This window comes from Melospiza georgiana, chromosome 22 (assembly GCF_028018845.1).
Source record: "Melospiza georgiana isolate bMelGeo1 chromosome 22, bMelGeo1.pri, whole genome shotgun sequence".
NCBI classification, from domain to species: Eukaryota; Metazoa; Chordata; class Aves; order Passeriformes; family Passerellidae; genus Melospiza; species Melospiza georgiana.
Genome location: NC_080451.1, coordinates 5,723,218 through 5,745,819, shown reverse-complemented (window position 1 = coordinate 5,745,819; position 22,602 = coordinate 5,723,218). Strand labels below are relative to the sequence as shown.

Sequence of the window (22,602 nt, the reverse complement as noted above, 5' to 3'; positions counted from 1 at the left end):
CCTCACCCCAGCTGCTCCTCCTGGAAAGGTAGAGAGGAGGGAACACAGTCACCATGGATTGCTGCAGAGGCAGATCTTTGTTCAAAGCCAGCGGGATTTAGCCTGAGCCACTGCCAAGCTCTGTAGCTGGACCAACTCCTGACCTTTTTCTTCCCTGGCTTCTCTGGAGACAAAGGTGAGTGAGAAAAAAGCTCTGTTGGAACCTCTTGCTGGTCCTCTTCTCCCCTTGACAGTGATCAGTGAGGACAAAAATCCCAGCTGAAACCTTCTCTCCTGGCCCTGCTCCCCAGAGCTGCACCTGCCTTCAGAGCTTATCACCTCCCCACTCTGCCATGGCCAGGCAGTGATGCCAATGGGACCTGACAGTCTCCAACGTGCTGCTGCAAGGAGCTATGAGGCAGGGAGTCACACAGAAAGGGAGGAAACAGCTTCATTGAATTTATTCTTTTCAGCTGCTGTCTCAGTGTGCTACCTTTAACTGGGAGTTAAAAAATTCGTATAGAAATGGCTTAAATTGTTCCCAACCCTGTAAGAAGGGTACAAACAGCAGGTTAGAAATCACAGCTGATGGGGAAACAGAGTGAAAGCTCTGATCAAAGAATGATCCACAGGGATGTAAAGCAATTAGAAACATTAGTTAATGGCTTGTTCCTGGGGCTGCTTGTACCGAAGCCGTGGGGTTTGTTGGCATTGTGGTGAAATGAACTGGAGAAACTTCTCAGTGCTGGCATATTTTTGGAGACAGGGAGTCTTCATCCAGGTGCTGGACATTTTTCAACCTCCCCATGGCATCCTCACACCAACAATCCCATGGATATTTGTTAAAACACTGCTCTGGATGACATAGATTTCTTACATCTGAGCAGGAGCACCTTGAATTAAGAGCTTTGCCAAAACCTTGGTCATGGCCAGATTCTGGCTGTAGTTTGAATTAAGTGATTTCTGCGCACCAAACCAAAAAGAAGTCACAGGGTTGGTTGTATTTAATCCAAGGGACTGTCCAGGAGCAGTGACTGGGATTGAATGGGAAAGTCTTCACTGCCAGCAGAGCAAACACCTTCTGGGGGGTTTGTGCTGGTTCTGCCTCTCCCTCTTCCCCTGTCTCTGCTTCCTGGCCAGACTGGGCTCCATTCTGTTGTTTCTTCAGCCCCATCTGTCCCTTTTTTTCCTTTTCTTCCATGGTTTCGCCGCTGTCGATGCTGGGGTGGCTCTGCCATCGCCGCTCGCGGTGTCTTGGAGCAGCTGGTGCTGGCAGTGACCCAAGGGCTGAATGGTGCTGGTCAGACCATTTTCCTCACATCCTCAGGATTGCTGGGGCACAAGATGGGGGTTTGTGGATGCAGTGCTGAGAGTTAGACCCCATCTCCTCCCCAGACTGCTGCTTTGCCATTCCAGGAGCCACACTGGTCCCTGGGACTGGGGGCAGCTTCCTTCGGCTGGCACGGAGGGTGTGAGGGAGGCTCTGGGTTCTGTGGTTGCTCTGCAGTGGGGCCAGACCACCCCTCTTCATTTTGATTCCAGCAAAAGCAGGCAGCAGTGGGCAAAACTCCACAGGGAATGTAGAAATTGGGGTGAAAAGGGTCTGAGCATCAGGGCAGGGGGTGGCGAGCGAGCAGCCACGTGTGTACGTGTCAGGGTTAGAAATCGCTGCTCCGCTGGGCACGCCGGAGGAGACGGGAAAAGACGCAGAGAAAATCAGTTGCCGCCGCGTTTTCCAAAATCCCGAGCGAGCGTTCCTGCTCGCCGCCGCTTCCAAGAAACGGAGAGAACCGAGGAGGAAAATTGCGGTGATTCATCGCGGGCAGATCGGAGGCAGGAAATGAGAGTTTGCTGCCTGCCCCGTGCCCGGCGTGGGCTCCGTGGGCTCGGGCTCGCCGGGGCCTGGCTGCCGGCGAGGGCCTGACACCCCCGGCTCGAGCATCCCTGCGCCGCGGCCGGAGCTGCCGGAGGAGCCACCGGCGAGGCAAAAACAACCGGCGGAGGCCGAGAGCGGGAGCAGCGGGAATTTTTCACCTGCGTTTCTGCGGAGCCATCCAAGCGAGAGCTGCCCGTGAGCCGGGGGGGTCCAGCGGGATGCGGGTCCCAGGGGATGCTCGGTGCCTGGTGTCACGCATCATCTAAATTGGTGGGGGGGGGTCAGCATCCCTCCTTGGGGACCCCCAGGGTGGTCGGTGGGCTGGGGGCTCCATTGAGAAATGAAGCGTGGGAAAAGGGGGGCGGGGCTTGGGGGCTGCCTGTCCGCGGATTGGCTGGGGGAGGGGGGAGACCCCCGAATTGTGCCGGGAAGGAGAGGGGCTAGGCTGCGCTTGTGACGGGGAGATGGCACCGCAGGGACCCCCCCAAAGCGCCGAGATGCGCCCGGGGCAGCCGGACCCCCTCCCTGCCCCCTTCCCCGTTTGCAGCAGGCGGCGCCGGTCCCAGCCCGGCCGAGGGCTGCGCAGCACGAACCCGCTTGGGGTGGCCGGAGAAGGGTCCGGCGCACTCCTCCATGGCTGCTCGGGACAGAAAAGCACCCCCCAAATCTGCTGCTCTCGTCGCTGGTGTTTGGGGATCATCCCTGGAGAGCCCCGGGGGTCTCGGTGCTGCTGCGTGGCTGGCGGGAAGTGGGATGGAGGATGGGAGGGGGAGGATGTGGGGAGACCCCAAAACCTTTGCTGGAGTTCGGGGTGAGAGACTGCATGCACCTCGCTTGGGGTCCAGAGCGTCTGTTCGGCATGTAGGGACTGCCTGGGTTTCAATTGGGAATGGAATGTGGGCACTGCATCCACCAGCAGGGACTGCGTGGGTTTCATTTGGGGATGGAATTGGGCACTGCATCCATCACGTTTGGGGTGGGGATCTGGGGACCCTCACATCACCGTCGGGGTCGGGATGGGGACGTGAGGGATTGCCTGCATACTGCTTGGAGTGGGGACATGGCAGCCTGGACTGGATCTCAGGAGTAGAAGATGGGGACCCTCACATCACCTGTATGGTCAGGAGGTTGGAACCCTTGTGCTGGGGTTGGGACCATTTCACTGGGGCCGGGACCTGGGGACATCTGCATTGGCGTCAGGACTTGGGGAGCTCCGTGCAGGGGCTGCAGCACCTCCCCGGGGCTCAGCGGGCTGGAGACAGGGGACAGCGGGGGCAGGTTGTGTCTGTCCCCTCCCTCCCCGCAGGGACAGTGACCGGGGGCCGGACCCAGGCTCCCCGTGCTTGTTGCAGCCCCATCACCCTGGAGGGCTCCGGATAACTTAGATGCGGCATCGGAGTTGCCTGACCCCGTCCTGACCCGGCCTTCACCCGCGCTCCCCGTGCCATGAAGAGGAAGCCGGGGAACGGGCGGGGGCCGGACCCCGCGGCCCCCCAGCAGCGAGCCCGCTCTGTCACCAAGCCAGCAGAGGTGACTTACCCATGGCAGGGGAGGGGTGACACCCCGAGATGAGATTTGGGTGCTGTTGCACCCTCATGATCCCCCAAACCGTCATCTCTGCCCTGGGGGGGCATGGTGGGGGGCTGTAGCTGACCCCAATGGGGTTTTTGCCCCCCAGTACGTGGGATCCTTCACGCTGGAGGAGCCGGAGCTGCAGCAGCGAGCGGGGCGGGTGGAGGAGCAGCTGCGGGCGCTGAAGGTCGGGATCGAGCACTGCTCCCCTCGCTGGGAAACACAGAGGGGAACCCCAAAAAATGGGGGCACCCCCAGGGGCACACCCAGCCCCCAGTGCCACATCTCCCCCGGACAGGACTGTCCCCGCAGGAGGTCGGTGCTGCTGAGGTTCAGCTTGCAGGGCCTGAAGGTCTACGGAGCTGATGGGGAGGTAGGGGGCTGGGGGGGTCAGGGGGGGTGGGCAAGGGCTGCTGGGGCTCAGGGGGCTGAGTAGGGGCGTCAGGGGTGTTATGGGGGTGTTGGGAGGGTCAGGGGTGCTGGGGAGGAGGACCAGCGTTGATGGGGAGGGAGGGGAGTCAGGGATGCTGTGAGGGGTCACCGGTGTTGGGGGGCTGGTGAGGCGGCCAGGGGTGCTGAGGAGGCGGGTGGGGGTCCGAGAAGAGGAGTCGGGGTTGCTGGGGTTGGAAGGTCACGGGTGCTGGGGAAGGGGGTCAGAGGTGCTGAGGGGTCAGGGATGCTGGGGAGGTGTCAGTGTTCAGGGGGGCTGTACCTCTCTGGGCGCTGCTCTTCTCTCGGAAGCTGTTTTGTGTGTGCAAGCGGGGGTGCCCCCGGAGGGGTCCGGGGGGTGCCCCTGGGGGGGTCCCAGGGTACCCCTGACCCCTGCCCCGTCCCGCAGACGCTGCTGATGGCACACGCGCTGCGCCGCATCCTCTACAGCACCTGGAGCCTCCCCGACCGCCAGTTCGCCTTCGTGGCCCGCAATCCCCAGAGCCCCCCCAGCGCCCTCTTCTGCCACCTCTTCGTGGGGCTCCCGGGAGAGGTGGTGGCCCAACCCCGCCCCGACCCCAAAACACCTTCATTATTATTTTTTTTTTTATATTTGCACGCAGCGTCTTTCGCCTCCCCCAGGTCCAGACCCTGCACCTCCTGCTCTGCCGCTCCTTCCAGCTCTGCTACCTCCTGGCGCACCCCGAGGAGCAGGCGGCCGAGGGGGAGCTCCCGGGGCCGGGGGTGCTGCGGGAGCCCCTCAACCCCGAGGAGGTGTCACGAAATGTCAACGCCCTCGTGTCCTTCCGGCGCCTGCCCGGCCTCGGCCCGCTGGGCACCGGGGTAGGTGCCCCTGCCCAGCCCTGCCCTGCCCTGCCCGGCTGCTGCTCACACCCGAGATTCTCACACCCGGGGTCCTCACGCTTGGAGTACTCACACCCGAGATTCTCACACCTGGGCCTCTCACATGTGGAATTCTCACACCCGGGGCTCTCACACCCGGGATTCTCACACCTCAGGCTCTCACATATGGAATTCTCACACCCGGGATTCTCACACCTGGGGCTCTCACACCCGAGATTCTCACACCTGGGGCTCTCACATATGGAATTCTCACACCCGGGGCTCTCACACCCGGGATTTTCACACCCAGGGCTCTCACACCCGGGGCTCTCACACCCGAGATTCTCACACCTGGGCCTCTCACATATGGAATTCTCACACCCGGGGCTCTCACACCCAGGGCTCTCACACCCGGGGCTCTCACACCCGGGATTCTCACACCCAGGGCTCTCACACCTGGGGCTCTCACACGGCGTTTCCTGGCTCGGTGCTTTGGCACAGCCCATTTGTGCTCAGGGTCTCGCAGGGCATTTCCCCCACACGGCGTTTCCCAAAACATTCTGTGCTGAAAAGGCCCCACAAGGATGATCAAGGGCAGCTCCTGGCCCTGCCCAGGACGGCCCCGTTTCTCTCACAGCTCTCTGTGTATTTAGCACAGGGGGTTTTGCACAGCTCCCAGGCAGCCCTTGCGTGGCCTTTTCTCGCATTTTGAGCAGGACGCTGTCGCTGCACACACCATCACCTGGTGCCTTGCATGGTTTCCTTGCATTTCCTCTTTGTGCAGCTTTTCTTTGCGCAGTGCTGTGTGTGCAGTGTTCTGCACAACCTTTTCATCCGAGGGTTGCAGGGCCCAGCCCCGCACACTGCTCTGCTCATCCTACCTGAAATCGCCTTTCCCTGAGGGCCTTTCCTGCCATTGGCCACTCTGCACAGTTACTCCCTGCACAGCTATTCCTTGCACAACTATTCCTTGCACAGCTATTCCTTGCACAGCTATTCCTTGCACAGAAATTTTGCAGGAGGCCACTTTGCACAGCTATTCTGTGATGGTGTTCACAGGGGTCTCAGGTTGAGGGAAGAGATGAGGATCTGACTCCATGTTTCAGAAGGCTTGATTTGTTATTTTATAATATATATTACATTACACTAAAAGAATAGAAGAAAAGATTTCATCAGAAAGCTAGCTAAGAATAGAATAGAAAGAATGATAACAAAAGTTTGTAGCTTGGGCTCTCTGTCTGAGCCAGCTAAGCTGCAATTAGCTATTAATTACAAACATCTAACATAAGCTAATCAGAGATCTACCTGTTGCATTCCACAGCAGCAGATAACCATTGTTTACATTTTGTTCCTGAGGCCTCTCAGCTTCTCAGGAGGAAAAATCTTAAATAAAAGATTTTATGAAAAATCTTAAAGAAAGGATTTTTCATAAAAGATGTCTGCGACACTATTCCTTGCACAGCAATTTTTGAAGGAGTTTTTACAGCGCATTTTTTCCTTGGTGTTTTTGCACAGCACTTTCTTTCCACGATAGTTTTTGTAGAACTTTTTTTTACACAGCATTATTTCTCATAACTTTTTTTAAATGGCACTTTTTGCACGGTGGTTTGCGTGGCTGTTTTGGCATGGTATTTCTTGCAGCAGTAAAAATGCTCTTCACAGCTCTTTTGGCACTGCGGGTTTGCACAGCATGGTGATTTTTTTGTATTGGCACCATGGCATTGTTCCAGCGTGTTCTGCACGGAATTTCTTTCTGCACATCACGTTTTGCACAGCATTTTTTGCACTGCATTTACCCCACAAAGCTTTGCACAGTTTTTTTTTGTTTTTTTTTTTTTTTTTTGTGGTGTTTCGCACAGCTTTTTTTGGTGCCGCATCCTTTGGGCAGCATTTTCCCCGTGGTGTTTTACCTGACATTCCCCACTGCCGGAGCCCCCAGGCCGCTCTCACAGCCTGTCCCTCCCCCAGGAGCGGCGGCCCGAGGCGGAGGGCCGAGCCTGGCGCCCGGGGAACCCGTACTGCTCGCCGGTGCTGGTGCGCAAGAAAGCCATCCGGAGCAAAGTGCTGCGCTCGGGAGCCTACCGGGACTGCGGGGCCGAGGGGCAGCTCCACCAGCAGCCCCGCGACGCCGGTGAGTGCCGGGGGAAACTGAGGCACGGGGACGCGCCGTACCGCCAGTGTTTGGGGCGGAGAGGGGATTAACGCGCTCACGCAGCGGCGGCGGGAGGGGAAGGCAAAGGGGCGAGGAGCTTGGCCTTCCTGCCCGAGAACGAGAGCGTCCTGGCCGAGAGCGTGTGGTCCTTCGCCGGCATCGCCAGGTGAGAGCGTGGGTGCGGGCAGCTGATCCTCGGCACGCACCCTGGGTCCTGCCCCACCCCGGGCCGTGCCACAGTCCCGGCCCCGGCTCCTGTCCCACCCCGGCTCCTGCCCCATCCCCGGGTCCTGCTCCATTCCCGGGCCTGCCCCATCCTCATCCCCTGCCCCAGCACCAGCTCCTTCCCCATCCCTGGCCGTGCTTCATCCCCAGCTCTGCCCCATTCCCGGCCCCTGACCCACCCCGGGCCCTGTCCCACCTCCACTCCTGCCCCAGCTCCTGCCCCATTCCCAACCCCTGCCCCAGCCCCAGCTCCTGCCCCATTCCCAACCCCTGCCCCAGCTCCTGCCCCATTCCCAGCCCTGCCCTACCCTGGGTCCTGCCCCAGCTCCTGCCCCATTCCCGGCACCTGCCCCATCCCCAGCCCTGCCCTACCCTGGGTCCTGCCCCAGGCCCATCCCCATCTCTGGCCGTTCCCCATCCCCATCCCAGCCTCATCCCCATCCCTGCCCCACCCCGGGCTCTGCCCCAGCCCTGTCCCATCCCTGTTCCGCCTCCGCCTCTCCCGCAGGGCCGCGGGGCTCTCGCTGCTGCGGCGGGACGCGCCCGGTTCGTTCCTGCTGCGCGCCGAGCCCGGGCTGCCCAAGCGCTGGTGCCTGTGGGTGCGGGCTCCGTGCGGCGTGGTGAGCTACGGCGTGCTGCGGACACAGCACGGCCGCTTCTGCGTGGAGGTGAGCCGGGGGCGATCGGTGCCCGCGGGGCTGCCCGGGGGAGGAGCAGCGGGTCCGGCCACAGCGGGATGCAGGCGGTGCAGTCTGTGAGCCCCTGCAGCGCTGCGGTGTGCCTCGCTGCGTGGGTATGCCCGTGCACGGATGCACATGTAAATGCATTTATCCTATTCTCTGTGTGTGTGTGTTTGGAGCACCCATGCATGGCTGCGCTGGGGCTGAAAGTGCCTTTGTGCCTCACTGCGCCGGTGTTGGTGCAGGACAGGGGTGCGCTGCTGTGTGCATGCACCCAATGCACCCTTGCTGTGCATGGGCATGGCTGCACTGGTGCCTTGGTGCAGAGATGCACCAAGGTGGGCTCGGGTGCAGGTGTGGGTGGTGGGCACATCGATCCACAGGTGCCATGGGCACGGGCGCACAGGTACCCCTGGGCGTGGGTGCACTTGCTCATCCACCCTTGGCTGAGTTTTGGGTGCACTAACACCCAGGTGTGTGATAAATGAGTGCCCAGGTGTGCGTGTGGTCCCCAGCCAGGTCTGGGTGCTTTGCTCTGTGGGTGTACCTGGGCGTACCTGGCACACACAGTGCCCCAGCTCACGCAGGGCATGCACGGCTGTGCTGCACTCACGCCCTCACCTGTGCCATGGCTGCGTGGGTGCCACGGCTCTGTGTGCTCCCGCTGCAGAGCCCGGGCTGTGTGAGGTTTGTGGGGGTGCGCTGCACTCGGGCACGCCGGGATTTGCTGCGTGGGCACTGGGGTGCGTGGTGCAGGGGTGTGTGGGGCACAGCCTGCGCGGGCGGCTCACCTCTCGCTCTCCCCTCTCTCCCGCCCGCAGCACTCCAACGCCGAGTTCTCCAGCGTGGCCGCTCTCCTGGCTCACTACTCCGGCCCACCGGGGGGCTGCTTCTGCCGCCTGGGCCCCGGCCGGCGCAACCCCGGCTACGAGGAGCGGGACCCGGGCGGCGGCGGGGCCAGCGCGGGGCCGGGAGAGGCCGCCTGGGCTCCCGCCGCCCCCGCCGGGGCACAGCACGAGCGGGGATAGCCCCGGGACCCCGCACGGCCCCCCGGCACCCCCGGCTCTCACCCGCTGCCTGCCTTACCCCGGCCCCCGGCCGCTCCCCGCAATAAAGAAAGGCTTCGTGCACCGGAGCGGGGCTCGGCTGCTGCTCACACCGCCCGCGGCGGGACGCGCTGCACGCCCGTGCGCTCACACCTGTGTGCTCACACCTGTCTGCTCACACCTGTGTGCTCACACGCTCTCCTGCAGGCTGTGGCGCTGCTGCGGTGTTGCACTGGTGCTCACGGGAGGTTGCACACCCACGTGCTCGCTCACCCTCGCCTGCACACGCAGGGGCCACAGCTGCGCATCGGTGCCATCGCACACTCGCAGCCCTGTGCACACTCACAGTCTGTGCCCTGGTGCACTTCCCCCTGCACACCTGTCCTCGTGCACACCCCGTTGCACACCTGTCCTCGTGCACACCTCCCATTGCACACCTGTCCTCGTGCACACCCCATTGCACACCTGTCCTCGTCCACACCTCCCATTGCACACCTGTCCTTGTCCACACCTCCCATTGCACACCTGTCCTCGTGCACACCCCATTGCACACCTGTCCTCGTGCACACCTGTCCTTGTCCACACCTCCCATTGCACACCTGTCCTCGTGCACACCTCGTCCCACACGTGCGCGCCCCCCCCGCGGCAGTCACGTGACTCGGTGGGCGGGGCCTCTCTCCCCGCGCGGCCCCGGTCGCTGTGGAGCCCGCGTGCGGCCGCTCGCGCATGCGCGGGGGCGCCACCCGCCGCCGCACCCTCGGGGTTCGCGCGCGCCTTCGGCCAGCGCGGCGCCGGCGGCGTCGCCTCAGGTTTTCCCTTGCTCAGTCCCCTTGGGCGTGTCTCGGCTCACAAAAGTTACCTCAGGGTTTCTTACCCTTGCGTTTTCCGCCCTTCAGCTTCCCCCCAAGGTTTCTCTCGCAAACCCTTCCCTCTTCAGGGTTCTCCCCCCGACCTGCGCTGAGTCCCCCTCAGACTTGTTCCCAGCTTCCCCCTTTCCCTGCATCCCTCCCCGGCTCTCTTTCTCCACACTTTCCCCTTCTCCCACAGCCTCCCCCGCTCGGGGATCCTTTCCCTGCGTGCCCCCAGTGAGGGGTAAGTGCTTCCCTCCCACAGGGGGTGCAGATGCCCAGGGTTAGGCTTGCCCCAGCCTCGCGTTCGCAGCCCCCGGTACCCCCCAGTCTGTGGGGCTGGTCTGGATGGGTGGGGTGACCTGAGGGGAGAGTCTGACCCGAGTGTGTGGGATTGACTCTGGTGTGTGTGGGGCTGATCCTGGTATGTGGGACTGACTGGGTGTGTGTGGGGCTGACCCCGATGTGAGGGGCTGACCCCCGTATGTGGGGCTGACTCCGGCCCCATCACTGACCCCCGTGCCCGTCACTGTCCCGTGTGGGTGGCCGGGGTGGCGATGGCCGCGGAGCTGGTGAAGGTGGCTGTGCCTTGCCGGCCGCTGAGCGGGCGTGAAGCGGCCCTGGGGCACCGAGCCATCGTCCATCGTCGGCGGGGACAGCGCACGGGGCGGTGCCTGGTGCGGAACCCCGCGGCCTCCGCCCAGCCTCCCCAGGCTGCTCTCCTTCGGCGGGGAGCTCAGCACCCAGCACATCCACAGTGAGATCGCTACCCCCTGGTGGAGGTCAGTGGGCACCCAGGGCAGTTTTGGGCACCACAATGAGTTCCAGGAGCGTTTGGACAATGCTCTCAGGCACAGGGTGGGATTGTTGGGGTGTCCATGCAGGACCAGGAGTTGGGCTGTGATCCCTGTGGGTCCCTTGCAGCTGAGCATGTTCTGTGAACACATAGCTCAGGACAGGGGCTGAGGGGTTTTCCAAGTGATCCCTAAGGAAAGCAGGATCCACTTGACCTTCCCTACACTCTGCCTATGGCAGGGTGGTGGAACAAGATGAACTTTAAGGTCCCTCCCAACCCAAAGCATTTGGGGTTCCTGATTTATGGGCAGAAAGCCCTGTCCGCTGCTTCAAGAGGCTTAGCTACAAGCCTGGGCAGCAGAGGAGAGCAGACAGTGTTCCAGCAACAGTCTGAGAAATTGAACTTTGTTAGCAGCCAGCATGGCACTAAGGAGAGAGTTACATTTAATTGTTTTAGGTGGATGTTTTTATCACAGAATCCCAGAATGGTTTGGGTGGGGAAGGCACCTCATCCCATCCCATCTCCTGCCATGGGCAGAGACACTTTCCATTATCCCAGGCTGCTCCAAGCCCTCTCCAGCCTGGCCTTGGACACTGCCAGGGATCCAGGGGCAGCCACAGCTGCTGTGGTACCAAACTGATGACTTTAGGGATAAATTTACTGTCGAGTGAGAAACCTTAGAGAAGATGGGGAGCCTCAGCCTGGATTAGACTGGCAAAAGGATGGGGGATCCCTTCGTTTCCTTGTTAGCAGGTCAGCACAGGAAACAGCTGAGGTGAGAAATGAACCTCTTAAGCAAAAAAAGACCAACCTCCCTCCCCAAAATGTTTTGTTAGAAGAGGTAACATGGATTAAATGGCTTGTGATGGTTTTAAGATGGAAGTTCCTAATCATGAGAACAAGCAGGGCTAGAAACAATCGATATTAGAAAAATAGCTTATTTTTTCTTATTTAAAACTTAAGGAATCCAGTTATTTTTTCTTCCTACCACACTTCTCTGAAATAAGGGCAAGTGACAGTGAACAGCTTGCCAAACAAAAATTATTCAAAGCTAGAGACCATCCCCTTGGCCACCCCACAACCAACTGTTGTTCTAGTTGTCTCTTTCAATCTCATAAGATTTTTGTGCCCTATGGCAAAAATATTATAGTTTGCTAAGTGTTGGTGTTGTCAACTGCTTTTCAACACCTGCACTGCTTCAAGATTCCTTGTTTTGAGAGAAAAACATTGATTTATATGCTAATTTTGTAATTGCTATACTCTGATGACGTGTGAAGATTAAGCAGCCATTTGATGTTTACTTCCAGCTCTTCCTTTAAAACACCTTTTGAGGGGGTGGCAATGAATCTGGACAATGTGTTTCCAGTTAAGAAATGATGGTGGCTGTTTTCTCTGCTTTTGCCCCATCTCCAGGGTCTCATGGAAGGCTACAATGGCACCATCTTTGCCTATGGCAGTGGGAAATCCTTCACCATGCAGGGAGCTGCAGATTCTTCCTCACAGAAAGGGATCATCCCCAGGGTGTTTGAACACATCTTTGAGAGCCTGCAGGTGGGTGTGAAAGAGATCCTGGTGAGGTTTGCTAGAAAGACTTTGGTGTCCTGTGCCAAGAAGTGAGTGCTGATGGCATGGAATGTGAATGGGGACAGGTTTGGGGTGCACTGCTCTGTGGTATTGTCAGACAAGGGGAGAGAAATGATACATCTGACTCCATTGATATCAGAAGGCTAATTAATTACTTTATTATACTATATTATTTTGTACTATATTACATTACATCTAAACTGAATCTGCCAAGCACTCAACTCTGCACAGAATCTCGTGACTCTCAGCCCACAGTCCTGACACACACACACACACACACCCGGCCCTGACAGGCCAAGGAAACAAAACACCATCACTGTGGGTAAACAATCTCCACATTGCATTCTATTTTTGCACAGACACGGGCACAGCAAATGGTAAGAGTTGTTTTTCCTTTCTCTGAGGTTCAGAGAATGTGAAACCCAGAAATATTCTTGGGAAGAGCTGTGCCTTGCTCTTCTCTGTGAGGAGAAACGTGGCTGCACTGCTGAGGGCTGTGCACAGTCACCTGAACTGTCCCCTCCTGCCAGGTGACACTGTGAGCTTGAGGTGTGGAAGGAGCAGGAGTTCCCTGCAGCGAGTGCTGAGTGGTTCCAGCTGGAGTGAATGGCCAGGGGGGTTGGATGAGGTGCTGAAGGGTGGGGGGCACCCAGCTGTGGGAGAGGCTCCCTGTGCTGGGCAGCCTCAGCCCCAAATCCTCCCTGGCTCTGCAGTGTGCTGGGAACACCAAGTTCTGCTGAGAGCTCCTACCTGGAGATCTACGATGAGGACACATGGGAGCTGACACCAAGCAGAAGCTGGAGGTGAGGCAGGCTCAATGTGTCTTAATTAAGTGCTTTAATTAGCTCAGATGGGTGTTACCATGACTTAGAGAAGTGCAACGAAGGTCTCTGTCTGAAGCCTGAGTGCCAGAATATGAAGTTACATGAGGAATATGGAAGCTAAGAGGGACTTTTGAGGGACTTCAGTGAAAGTTTAGTGGCTGGTAGCTCAGCAGCAGCTCTGTGAAAATCCTTCACTGGACAAGGCTGGAATAAAGTGCTCATGGGGCAGTTTCTTCCTCATCCTCTTCATCTCATGCTTGTCTCTATAGCAAGAGGATTCTGGGCTTTATAAATGTTTAATCTGATCTAGTGGAGCCACAGATGATCTCTTTATCTGCCTAAACAAAAAAGGCTGATCCTTTTTGAGGGCACACAGCAGGTATTTTTCCCCATGGGAACACATGTGACATTTACAGGATCACAGGAGGGTAAACTCTCCCAAAATCCTAACCAGGGGGCTGACCTTTATAAAATTTACCTGCTGGTGGCTTTGCAGATCCTTTTGTGTGCATTCCTGGAAGGAGCTAGAAATCTCCTGTCCCAATTTATTCCCTTGCAGGACTGCCCTGGTGTATAAAACCGAGGCTGTAGCACCTTGCAATGCTCTGGGATGGCAGCAGACCCAAACTGCCTTACAGGGCAGGTATTTCTGCAGGCAAACCCGTCTCTGCTCCATGTTCCAAGCGTGCTTTGCCTGTCTCCTGCAGAGGGAGAGTGGGAGCAGGGGACGGCTCGCTGCAGTTTCCCTTCCTTTGTTCCCCAGCGGCGGTGACAGGGGTTTCCATGGTGACACCATTGGCGCTGGGCAGAGCAGTTTCCAGGGTAACTCTGACACGCTGCCTGTTGCTGCCTGTGGGAAATGCACGGGTTTTAGGATGGGCTTTTGGCAAATATTCCAATGAATATTGTATGTTGTTGTGTTAGAAAGTAATGCTGTGTTAATTCTCTTAAGTAATTGGTTAAATGTAGTTTTAAGTTGTAACAAAATGTTAAAATAGAAACGATGCTGTGTAGGATTCTTTTTTTAAAGAAAAAAAGTGGCAGTGAGGCAGCAGCCACAGGACACCTGAATCTTTCAGAGAAAGAGAATTTATTGCTCCATTATCAGGAGAAATGAACTTCTTCCTGCCTCAAAGGTGCTGTCAGGATTCAGAGGAAGAAGCTGACACTGCCCAGACAGAATCCTTTGTTTGATGGAATTTATGCATCATGGATGAGCTGTATGAATATGCAACAGGCTGGTGCTTTTAAGGGTTAATCCTCTGTTAATGTGGGTCCTTTTTGGGGCTTGTGATGCCCAGAAAAAGGTACCTGGACTGCCCATAACTCTTTGTCTCTATTGTCTCATATTGTCCCATTTCAAATTGTCCAAATTGTTATTACTCTAATTGTATTACTCTTTTTATAACCATTTTATTACTATTAAACTTTTAAAATTCTAAAAACAAGTAATTGGTGTTTTTCCCACTGCCTCCACCAAAGTACTTGAGGGAGTGTCCTGCCCAAACAAACCCCAAGCTGCCCCATTGCACACCTGAGCCCTCCAATTCCCCCAGAATCCCAATTTTGTTCATTCCTTTGCCTTCCACCTCAGTGACTGCAGCCCTGTCCTGGGTCAGGAGTTCCTCAGGGACTCTGCAAGACCCCCAGACAGAGCCAGGCCACTCCTGGGGCTCTCAGCAGCACAGAGCATCACAGTGACTGTTCATCCTGGGCATCATGGCTTTGGAACAAGGATAAATCCCACCCAGTTAAGTATTCAGCCACTTTTGCTCTGTTCTGTAGGATTTTTTTAACAGCAAGCACTGTCTTACATTATCTCTTGTGAACATCACTGAGCCTCCTCTTTGGAAGTCACAGAGCCAAATGTGGTCTGTGCTGCTCCATCATGACAACCATATCTCCATATCCCAGCTGACATGATAAAGATAGTTTTGGTGATGAACTTAGCAGTTGTGGGGTGTAACAGAGCTGTGGGAAATTAACTTAGCTCATTTAAAATTCCTAGTGTGGAGGGGGCTGGTGTAGGAGTGCAGGGATCTCTGGATTATTTTGTATTTTTTGTGTAGGTTTGATGGGTAACTCAAAGTTTTGGATATTTCCATTGCTTATTAACATTCTGTATGAAACTTTTCATCTGTGCAATTGATAATTACTGAGAAGATGCTGTTGGGTATTTAATGCTCTGTCTCAACCCAGAGTCCCAAATAGGACTTTTGTTCATTTAAAAATTAATTTATCTGGAGAAAAATGGTGACAGTTCACCTGTGTGTGATGGGTGGTACTTTGGGAATGTTATCAGTGAGCTCAAGCCACCCACTCAGAGCAGAGAGTTCAGCAAAGCACTGGGAACAATATCTGGGAATATTGTATTAAAAAAAGCTTCCTATGGCTGAGGAGATCTTACAGCCTTTGCCATAATAGGTGAGATGTAATTTGATTCTTGTTTAAAATATGCAGCTTAATAATAGAGAAGGTGGAGGGTGGATAGAAGCTGGGTTCCTCATGGCCTGGGGGATGTCTGAATCAATCAGCAACTTTTAGCTTGAATTCTCTGAGCCATGAAGGTGGTTCCCTCTTTTTCTGTGGTATTATTCCTCCTTCAGAAATCAGGCTTGCTGCTGGCAGTCAGATGTGGTTTTCTCATACTGAGCCACGGGCAGGGACACCTTCCACCATCCCAGGCTGCTCCCAGCCCTGTCCAGCCTGGCCTTGGACACTGCCAGGGACCCAGGGGCAGCCACAGCTGCTCTGGGCCAGGCCCTCCTCACCCTCACAGGGAAAGATTTCTATAGATCTCATCTAAATTCCCCCTCATGAAACAAACTGAGAAGGAAAAAAGCTGTATAAACTCGTGGTCTGATCATGTTACTTGTAGAGGAATTTGGCTGAAACTGTAAATACTGCTGAAATATGTGGAGAGGGATGTGTGTGTGTTCAGAGAGAGCAAGAACAGGCATGAATTTTTACTGTTGAGAAAAGCACTGAACTGTGCAGTGTTTAGATTAGGTAGATATTTTCTTACTTCAGGGAGTCAGGGCCCAAAGCAGACAAAGAGCAGGGCTGGAGCAGGATGTGGTGCCAGAACCAGCTCTGGTTCTTGACTGTTGAGATGTTTCCTCCTAAGACTGACTGGGAATTGTTTCTGTGCAGATGAGGGAGGGCAGGATCACCTCAGGGCTGCCAAACTCAGCTTGGTGCATCTGGCAGGAGGTGAGAGACAGGCAAGGACTGGTGCCACAGGGGAGAGGCTCAAAGAGGCCACCAAAACCCAGCTGTCCCTGTCTGCCCTGGGCAATGTCACCTCAGCCCTGGTGGATGCCAGGGGCAGACACATTCCCTACAGACTCCAAGCAGTTGGGATCTTTAGCTGTTCAGACTGACCCCAAGAAAAGTTCCAAAGTCTCTTTTCCCAGCCCAGCACTTGAAGAAGCAGTCAGGGCTCTTCATTTCTCAGTCTCAAGGTTGTTTATTGTATCTTATCTGTAAAATTCTTTCTCCTGCCCTGCCGAGGTCCATCCAGCAGGACAGTTCCAGGCACTCTGCCTGCCCCAGGGTAGTGTTATGTCTTTGTACTAAAAACTTCAATATTTACAATTGCTTCCCAATACCTATCACCTATGTTAGACAGTGAGCTTCTACTCTAAACCAATCTGTAATGCCAACATCACAGCAGAAGATGGAGGCCAAGAAGAAGGAGAAAGGCTGGACATGCCCAGTTCCCTCCATCTTGCCTTCTGAACCTCCATACCAGAAACCTAAAATCTACTTTTCCACCCTGTGATAACTTCACTATCATTCTCCCTAAACTGTTGTGGCTTGCAGATCTTCATCTAAGGTTGGTAATTTGCTCCACGGGTCATGATCAAACCCAGAGGTGTTTTGGGCTCTGTACCAGGGCTCCTGAGCCCCCTGGCAGGGGTCTTGGCTGTCCTGGACAGCCAGAGGGATGTTCTGGGTTCCCACACAAGCTGACCAGGCTGCTCCAGGACTCCCTGGGGGCAACACCAGGACCCTGATGGTGGCATGTGTGTATGTGTGTCCCCAGCTGATGACAGCTACGAGGAAAGCCTCAGCACCCTGCACTACACAAGCTGGGCCAGGAGCATCAGGAACAAGCCCTGCATCAACCAGGAGCCCAAGGACACCCTGCTGAGGGAGTACCAGGAGGAGATTGAGAAGCTGAAGGCCATTCTGGCTGAACAGAGGGCACAAGTGACTTGTCAGATAGGAGAGCCTTTACTGGCTGCAGAGATGACAAAAAAGGGAGATTTACACATGAAGTGTTGGTTAAATTTTACCTCAACCTTTCCTTTACCTACTGGAAGAAGGATCCTCCATTCTGGTTACAGACTTTTCCTTCACTGCTGCCAAATTGACCTTATTCTACTGACATGGCAAAGACCATCTCCACAATCCAGTGTTTTCAGTAGTGGCAAATTCTGTTAGAAAAGGCTGACATGATTCAAATCCATGGTTATTTTTGGTGATTGTGGCTAGAATTTGGTCAGTTGCAGAAGAGAGGTTTCAGCAGGAAGAACAAAAATGAGCTGCAAAAGAAATAATACTGTAAAATTCTTTTTTGAATATATATATGTATGTTTTCAAAGTAACCATTCAGCCCCTTTTCTCCTACAATGTGTGTTTTTGACACTACAAGAGAAGTTTTGCCCTCCTTATGGCAGTGCCTGAGGACTCAGCCCAGCCTCTGTCCTCTGGAGCAGGAATAGGAAATGTAGGAGCAAATGAAGGGAAGAGCAGGCTTTAAGGAGCTGATCACCTTTGGAGAATTAGCCCCTAAAAAAGGGCAATTTTCAGCAGGGGATTAAGGCTGTAGGATGACTTTTCCCCCCTTTCTGCCCCCTTTCAGAAACAGCTGTGAACAAATAAGGTAATTTCCTTGCACTTTTCATCTTCCCGGTGTCTCTTATCTCCCAAATCTGTAGCATAGCCCTGGAAACAAGTCCTGGTTTTCTTTGAAATAGATACTTTTATGTATAAATACCATCCAATTACATTCACTTCCATTTTCCCCTGAAGCTAGAGCCTCTCCCTCTCTCCCCACACCTCTGGAGCCCCAGGCTGGCAGCATTTTGGCAGTGAGCACAGTTTGAAGGAGCACAGGGGTTGCCATGTTCTTTCCTGGCACCCAGATTCTTTGTTCTCTTTCCAGGAATTCTGCTGACAATCCCACCCTGTGTAACTGTGAGTGATTTTTTATTTCTACTTTGCTTTGTAGGGCTTCTGCCTGCTGGGGCTGCTCACCTGGAAAAAATCCAGCTCCCTGCCTCAAACCCCAGGTGGATCTGGAAGCAGAGAAGCAGCTGATCAGAGCAGTAAGTTGGGAAAAGTGGCTTTGACTGAAGCTTTTTTCATAGTAATCATTACAAATATGGTTCAGCCTTTCCAGAACACTTCTCTTCTCCTAATTTTCTCTATTTTGTAATCCTTGGACTTCTCCTATGAACATCATGTGTTATGGAGGCCCTGTGCCTTATCATAACCCACCTCTTGTTCCCACTTCTCTGGGGATGGATTGGAATGGATTCCCAGGAAGAATTTTTGGAGGAACTACATGTGAAATTGTCAGAAAAGAGAGGAGTAGAGTTGAGGAAAGCAGTAGTCAAAGGTGTTAGGAAGAATACAGAGATGAGGAAAAAGAGGAATACTGAGCCAGAGGGAAACAAAACTCTCTCCTTGCTCTTTAGAAAGTTCATTCCAGGGCACCACAACCAGCCAAGGCAGCCATTTCTAGGGCTGAACAGTCACTTTCATCAATAACAATCACTCCTGTGTGTCAACTTAAATCACAGGAAAAGTCAGTGAATGCTGGTGGTGGAGTTGTATTGGGATGGGCACAAGGTGTGACCTGGAATGGGCCTGGATGTGACCTCAGGGACAGTCCTGGGGCTGTTGCTGTGCCTTGCAGGAGTTCCAGGAGAGGCTGGCCCAGCTCCAGCCCAGCTACCAAGCAGAGCAGGCATCCTGGAGAAGGACAGCAGCAGCCTGAGGGATGACTTTGATCTCAAGGTGTCTGTTCTCCAGCATCTCCTCAGGAAGGGAGCAGCTGTGGAGGCTGTGCAGCCCAGCCCAGGTTCCCTCAGCAGCAGGGACTGGTTTTGCACTCACATCTGTGGCAGCCACTGCAGCAAGTGCTGCCTGGCAGCAGCAGTCCCTGCTCTCAGCCCATGCTCATGCACAGCAGGAGCAGGGACTCTGCCTCTCCTGGATTTAAGACTCTGTCCCAGCTTTGTCCTCTTCCCTGTTTCCCTGACTTCTTTCCCTGTCGGGACCAGCCTGACCCAGCCCTGTAAGCCTTGAGGCAATGAAAAGCCTCATTTTGAGTAAAACACCTGCTTTTTGCCCACGTAGCAGTTTTCCCTCTGCTGAGGGCGGCGTGGCAGAGTTCCCCCTGCTGAGGGCAGTGTCTCTGGAGCAGGGTCACTGCTCTGTCCCCTCCCCTGACTCTCATTCCCGAGGGCAGGGCGGGGTGCCTGCCGCAGTCTCTCCCTCCGTATGCAAATGTGCTGCAGCACTTGCTCTCCCGGTGGATTATCCACACCATCGCTCACTGCAAGGCAGATATTCCTCTCACATCCTGGAAATGCCTCCTTTCCCTCTCCACTCCTGCTTTTCATGGACACCTGCAGTGCCTCAGAGCATGGTTGGCAATGTGCTCATACAGCACTTATCACCCACTAGTAATTCTTGAACCTGTCTTCTTCATTTTTGGTGCTATCACTTATTGAGGTGAAGGTTGAGAGGTTCTTTATTTCCTCCCCCTCTGATTACAAATGTGCACCCTCAGCTGTGGAATGGATGATTTTTGGAGCCTCTGAAATTGATTATTTATCTCCCAGCCCTAACAATCTGCATTCCTTTCCTGATACACCCTCTCAGTGTTTCATGGTTTTTACTGACCAGCAGAAGCAGGTGAATGACAGCCCTTTTCCTTTTAGACACATCATTCCCAGCTTTGGGGGAAGGCTCTGGGAGATGGTTTCACAGATTTCTGTCTCATTTTGCACAGCTCATTACCAACATTGCATGTATTTCCTCTTTTCAGCTGACACACAGACTAGAGCAATCTCTGACCACACACCTTCACATGAAGATGCTGTTGCTGCAGCACATGAAGAGCCAACATCAGCCCAGGTACCCTCCAGGCTCCTTCTCCCCTCAGGATGAATAACCCTGAGAATTTGTGGGCAATTCTGTCTGTTAAGGGAGAGATCTCCAAAGAAACCCTTCATTTGGATTTGATATCAACATTACCTGAGTGGGTAATGTTGTGCTTCATCTCCCCCAATAATCCTATTTCAGGGGCACTGAAACCTGGCTCAAGGTTTTCTCTGTGTGAGAGAATTCCCTCAGCCAGAGCACACCACCACTTACTGGAGCAGCATGGGGGCTTGGGCTGCTCCAGAAATACAGGATTAAAGCAAATTCTCCTGATTTTTCACTTTCTCCGTGTGGAACTATGTACAATTAGAAAAGCTCAAGCTAAGATATGCTGTGACAGTCTGATTCTGAACAGTTCTGTGGGTTTTAACCAGTCCTTCTGTGAGTTTTAACCTGTTCTTCTGTAGGTTTTAACCAGTCTTTCAGCTTCCCTGTGGTGTGTGCTCACTCTGTTGGGTCTCTCCTGGCTCAAACAGGAGCTGCCATGAAATGCAGAACAGCAGTGCCTGTAATTTGTGGGTAATTCTTTCTGTTAAGGGAGAGATCTCCAAAGAAACCCTTCATTTGGATTAGATATCAAATGTTAGTGCTCCTATTGTAAGAATAAATCCTATTCCTTTTGTGGCAAGCAAGAGAAAATGCCCTTCTAATCACATTGTTAAATCCAGGTTCTGTGCAGATTGGGCAGGAGGGTTTGGTTCCACAGGTGTGGGGATTTCAAAGGCACTGCTCAGGCTTTACACATCAGGGCAGCTCAGCAGAGCAAGATTGAATCTTTGCATTCAGTGTGTGTTAAGCACAGGAGAGGGAAGGTCACCTGGCAGGAGCAGTGCAGCAGAATAGCAGGTCAGTTCTGGGTGAGAATGAGCCATTTCACAGGGTTTGGAGATCATTAGGAGGCTGTTATCAGTAAAAGGGTTATCAGCCAATTTGAGACAGGGCTGGCCAACCTGAGCTAGACAAAGGAATGCTCTGGAGCATGGCTTTATTTCAATATTCCATGATTTCAAACATAGCCCTGTGCCAGTGCTGCATTAACAACACTGAGGTGACACAAATCATGGCTGATACTGCCCCAAAATGGAAACCATACTGTGGCTTTCAGATCTAACACTCCCACACCCACCAGTTAAAATAATTCTCTGTGTGATTTTGGCACCTTTTGTGCATCCTTGAAAAAAAAATATATTCGGTGTTTATTTAAATATAAATACACAAAACAAGGGTTTTAAAGATAATTTTATGAGCTTTATTATGGATTTCTGCACATCCTTGTTGACTGACTCCATGCTTTGCCTTTGTGGAGTATTTTGCCCAGAGGAGCTGTGGGTGCCCCTGGATCCCTGAAGTGTCCAAGGCCACGTTGGACAGGGTTGGAGCAATCTGAGAGAGCAGGAGGTGGCCATGCCCATGGCAGGGGGTGCAGTGAGATGGCTTTAAGGCCCTTCCCATCCCAAACCACTCTGGGATTCTGGGATTCTTTTTATGACAGAAAGTGTTAATAATAAGTACAGTCCACTATGATTACTCAGGGCAGAAAATCTTATCATAATCCCCAATTTTCTGTGTTCCCAAATGTCACCCATGGAAGGACATGCCTCCTCCAGGCTTGTGAAGCTGTTCTTGAGCTGGTGTTCCCTTCTGCAGGTGCTGCAGCAGCAGCTGCTGGGGGGAGCAGGCTCAGAACCAGGAGCTGAAGGAAAAGCACAAGCCCTGCAGGAATCCAGCAAGGACAGCAGTGAGCAGGCTCTCCTCAAGGTCTGTAGCTCCATCCAGGATGTGAAAAATGCATGTGTTTTATGATTGGCTTTTGGCAAATATTCAAATGAATATTATATGTGTTGTGTTAGAAAGTGATGCTGTATTAATTCTATTAAAAATAGTTTTAGGTTATAAAAATTGTTAAAATAGAAGCTGTGCTATGTAGGATACTTTTTTTTAAAGAAAGGACTTGTAGTGACACAGCAGCCACAGGACACCTGAATCTTTCAGAGAAAATGAATTTATTGCTCCATTATCAGAAAAAATGAACTTCTTCCTGCCTCAAAGGCACTGTTGGGATTTGGAGGAAGAAGTTGATGATGACCAGACAGAATCCTGTGATTGATGGAATTTATGCATCATGGATGAGGTGTATGAATATGCAACAGGCTGTTGCTTTTAAGGGTTAATCCTCTGTTAATGTGGGTTCTTTTTCGGGCTTGTGCTGCCCAGAAAAATATACCTGGACATCTGTAACTCATTGTCTCATATTGTCCTAATTCAAATTGTCCAAATTATCATTACTCTAATTGTATTACTCTTTTTATAACCATTTTATTACTATTAAACTTTTAAAATTTTAAAAACAGGTGATTGGCGTTTTTCACACAGGACGAGGTTCAAGCCAAGAGCAAGGCTCTGGAAAAGGTGCAGGAAAAGGTGAGGGAGCAGCTCCTTCCTCCTCCACATCCTCATTTTCTGAGTTCCAGGGCTGTGGGTTTAGAGAATGACTCTGACTGTGTCAGGATTTCATACACCACATTGTGTGTGTGAGCTCTTATGAAATCTCTCATGTGAAAAATGC

At 53.7% G+C, this 22,602-nt stretch overlaps 1 protein-coding gene and 1 long non-coding RNA gene across 3 annotated transcripts; both read left to right on the top strand.

The window, feature by feature from the left end:
- Window positions 1-65: 65 nt before the first annotated feature.
- On the top strand, window positions 66-8,891 carry SH2D5 (SH2 domain containing 5). Of its 2 annotated transcripts, none has more exons than XM_058039282.1 (10): window positions 66-2,050; window positions 3,162-3,385; window positions 3,534-3,614; window positions 3,726-3,800; window positions 4,266-4,409; window positions 4,499-4,699; window positions 6,668-6,830; window positions 6,915-7,017; window positions 7,585-7,744; window positions 8,578-8,891. In XM_058039282.1, exons 2-10 carry the CDS (start codon window positions 3,302-3,304, stop codon window positions 8,782-8,784), a joined length of 1,218 nt encoding a protein of 405 aa, XP_057895265.1. In that variant the 5' UTR covers window positions 66-2,050; window positions 3,162-3,301; the 3' UTR covers window positions 8,785-8,891. The 2 variants fall into 2 exon arrangements, with proteins under 2 accessions (XP_057895265.1, XP_057895266.1); XM_058039283.1 differs by lacking the exon at window positions 66-2,050 and adding an exon at window positions 2,245-2,579 and having other exon boundaries at window positions 3,208-3,385.
- A 744-nt stretch (window positions 8,892-9,635) lies between these two features.
- LOC131092607 (uncharacterized) lies at window positions 9,636-20,003 on the top strand. Its single transcript, XR_009115509.1, has 3 exons — window positions 9,636-11,997; window positions 18,094-18,190; window positions 19,921-20,003. It is a non-coding gene; the product is annotated as an uncharacterized LOC131092607 (long non-coding RNA).
- Window positions 20,004-22,602: the final 2,599 nt, after the last annotated feature.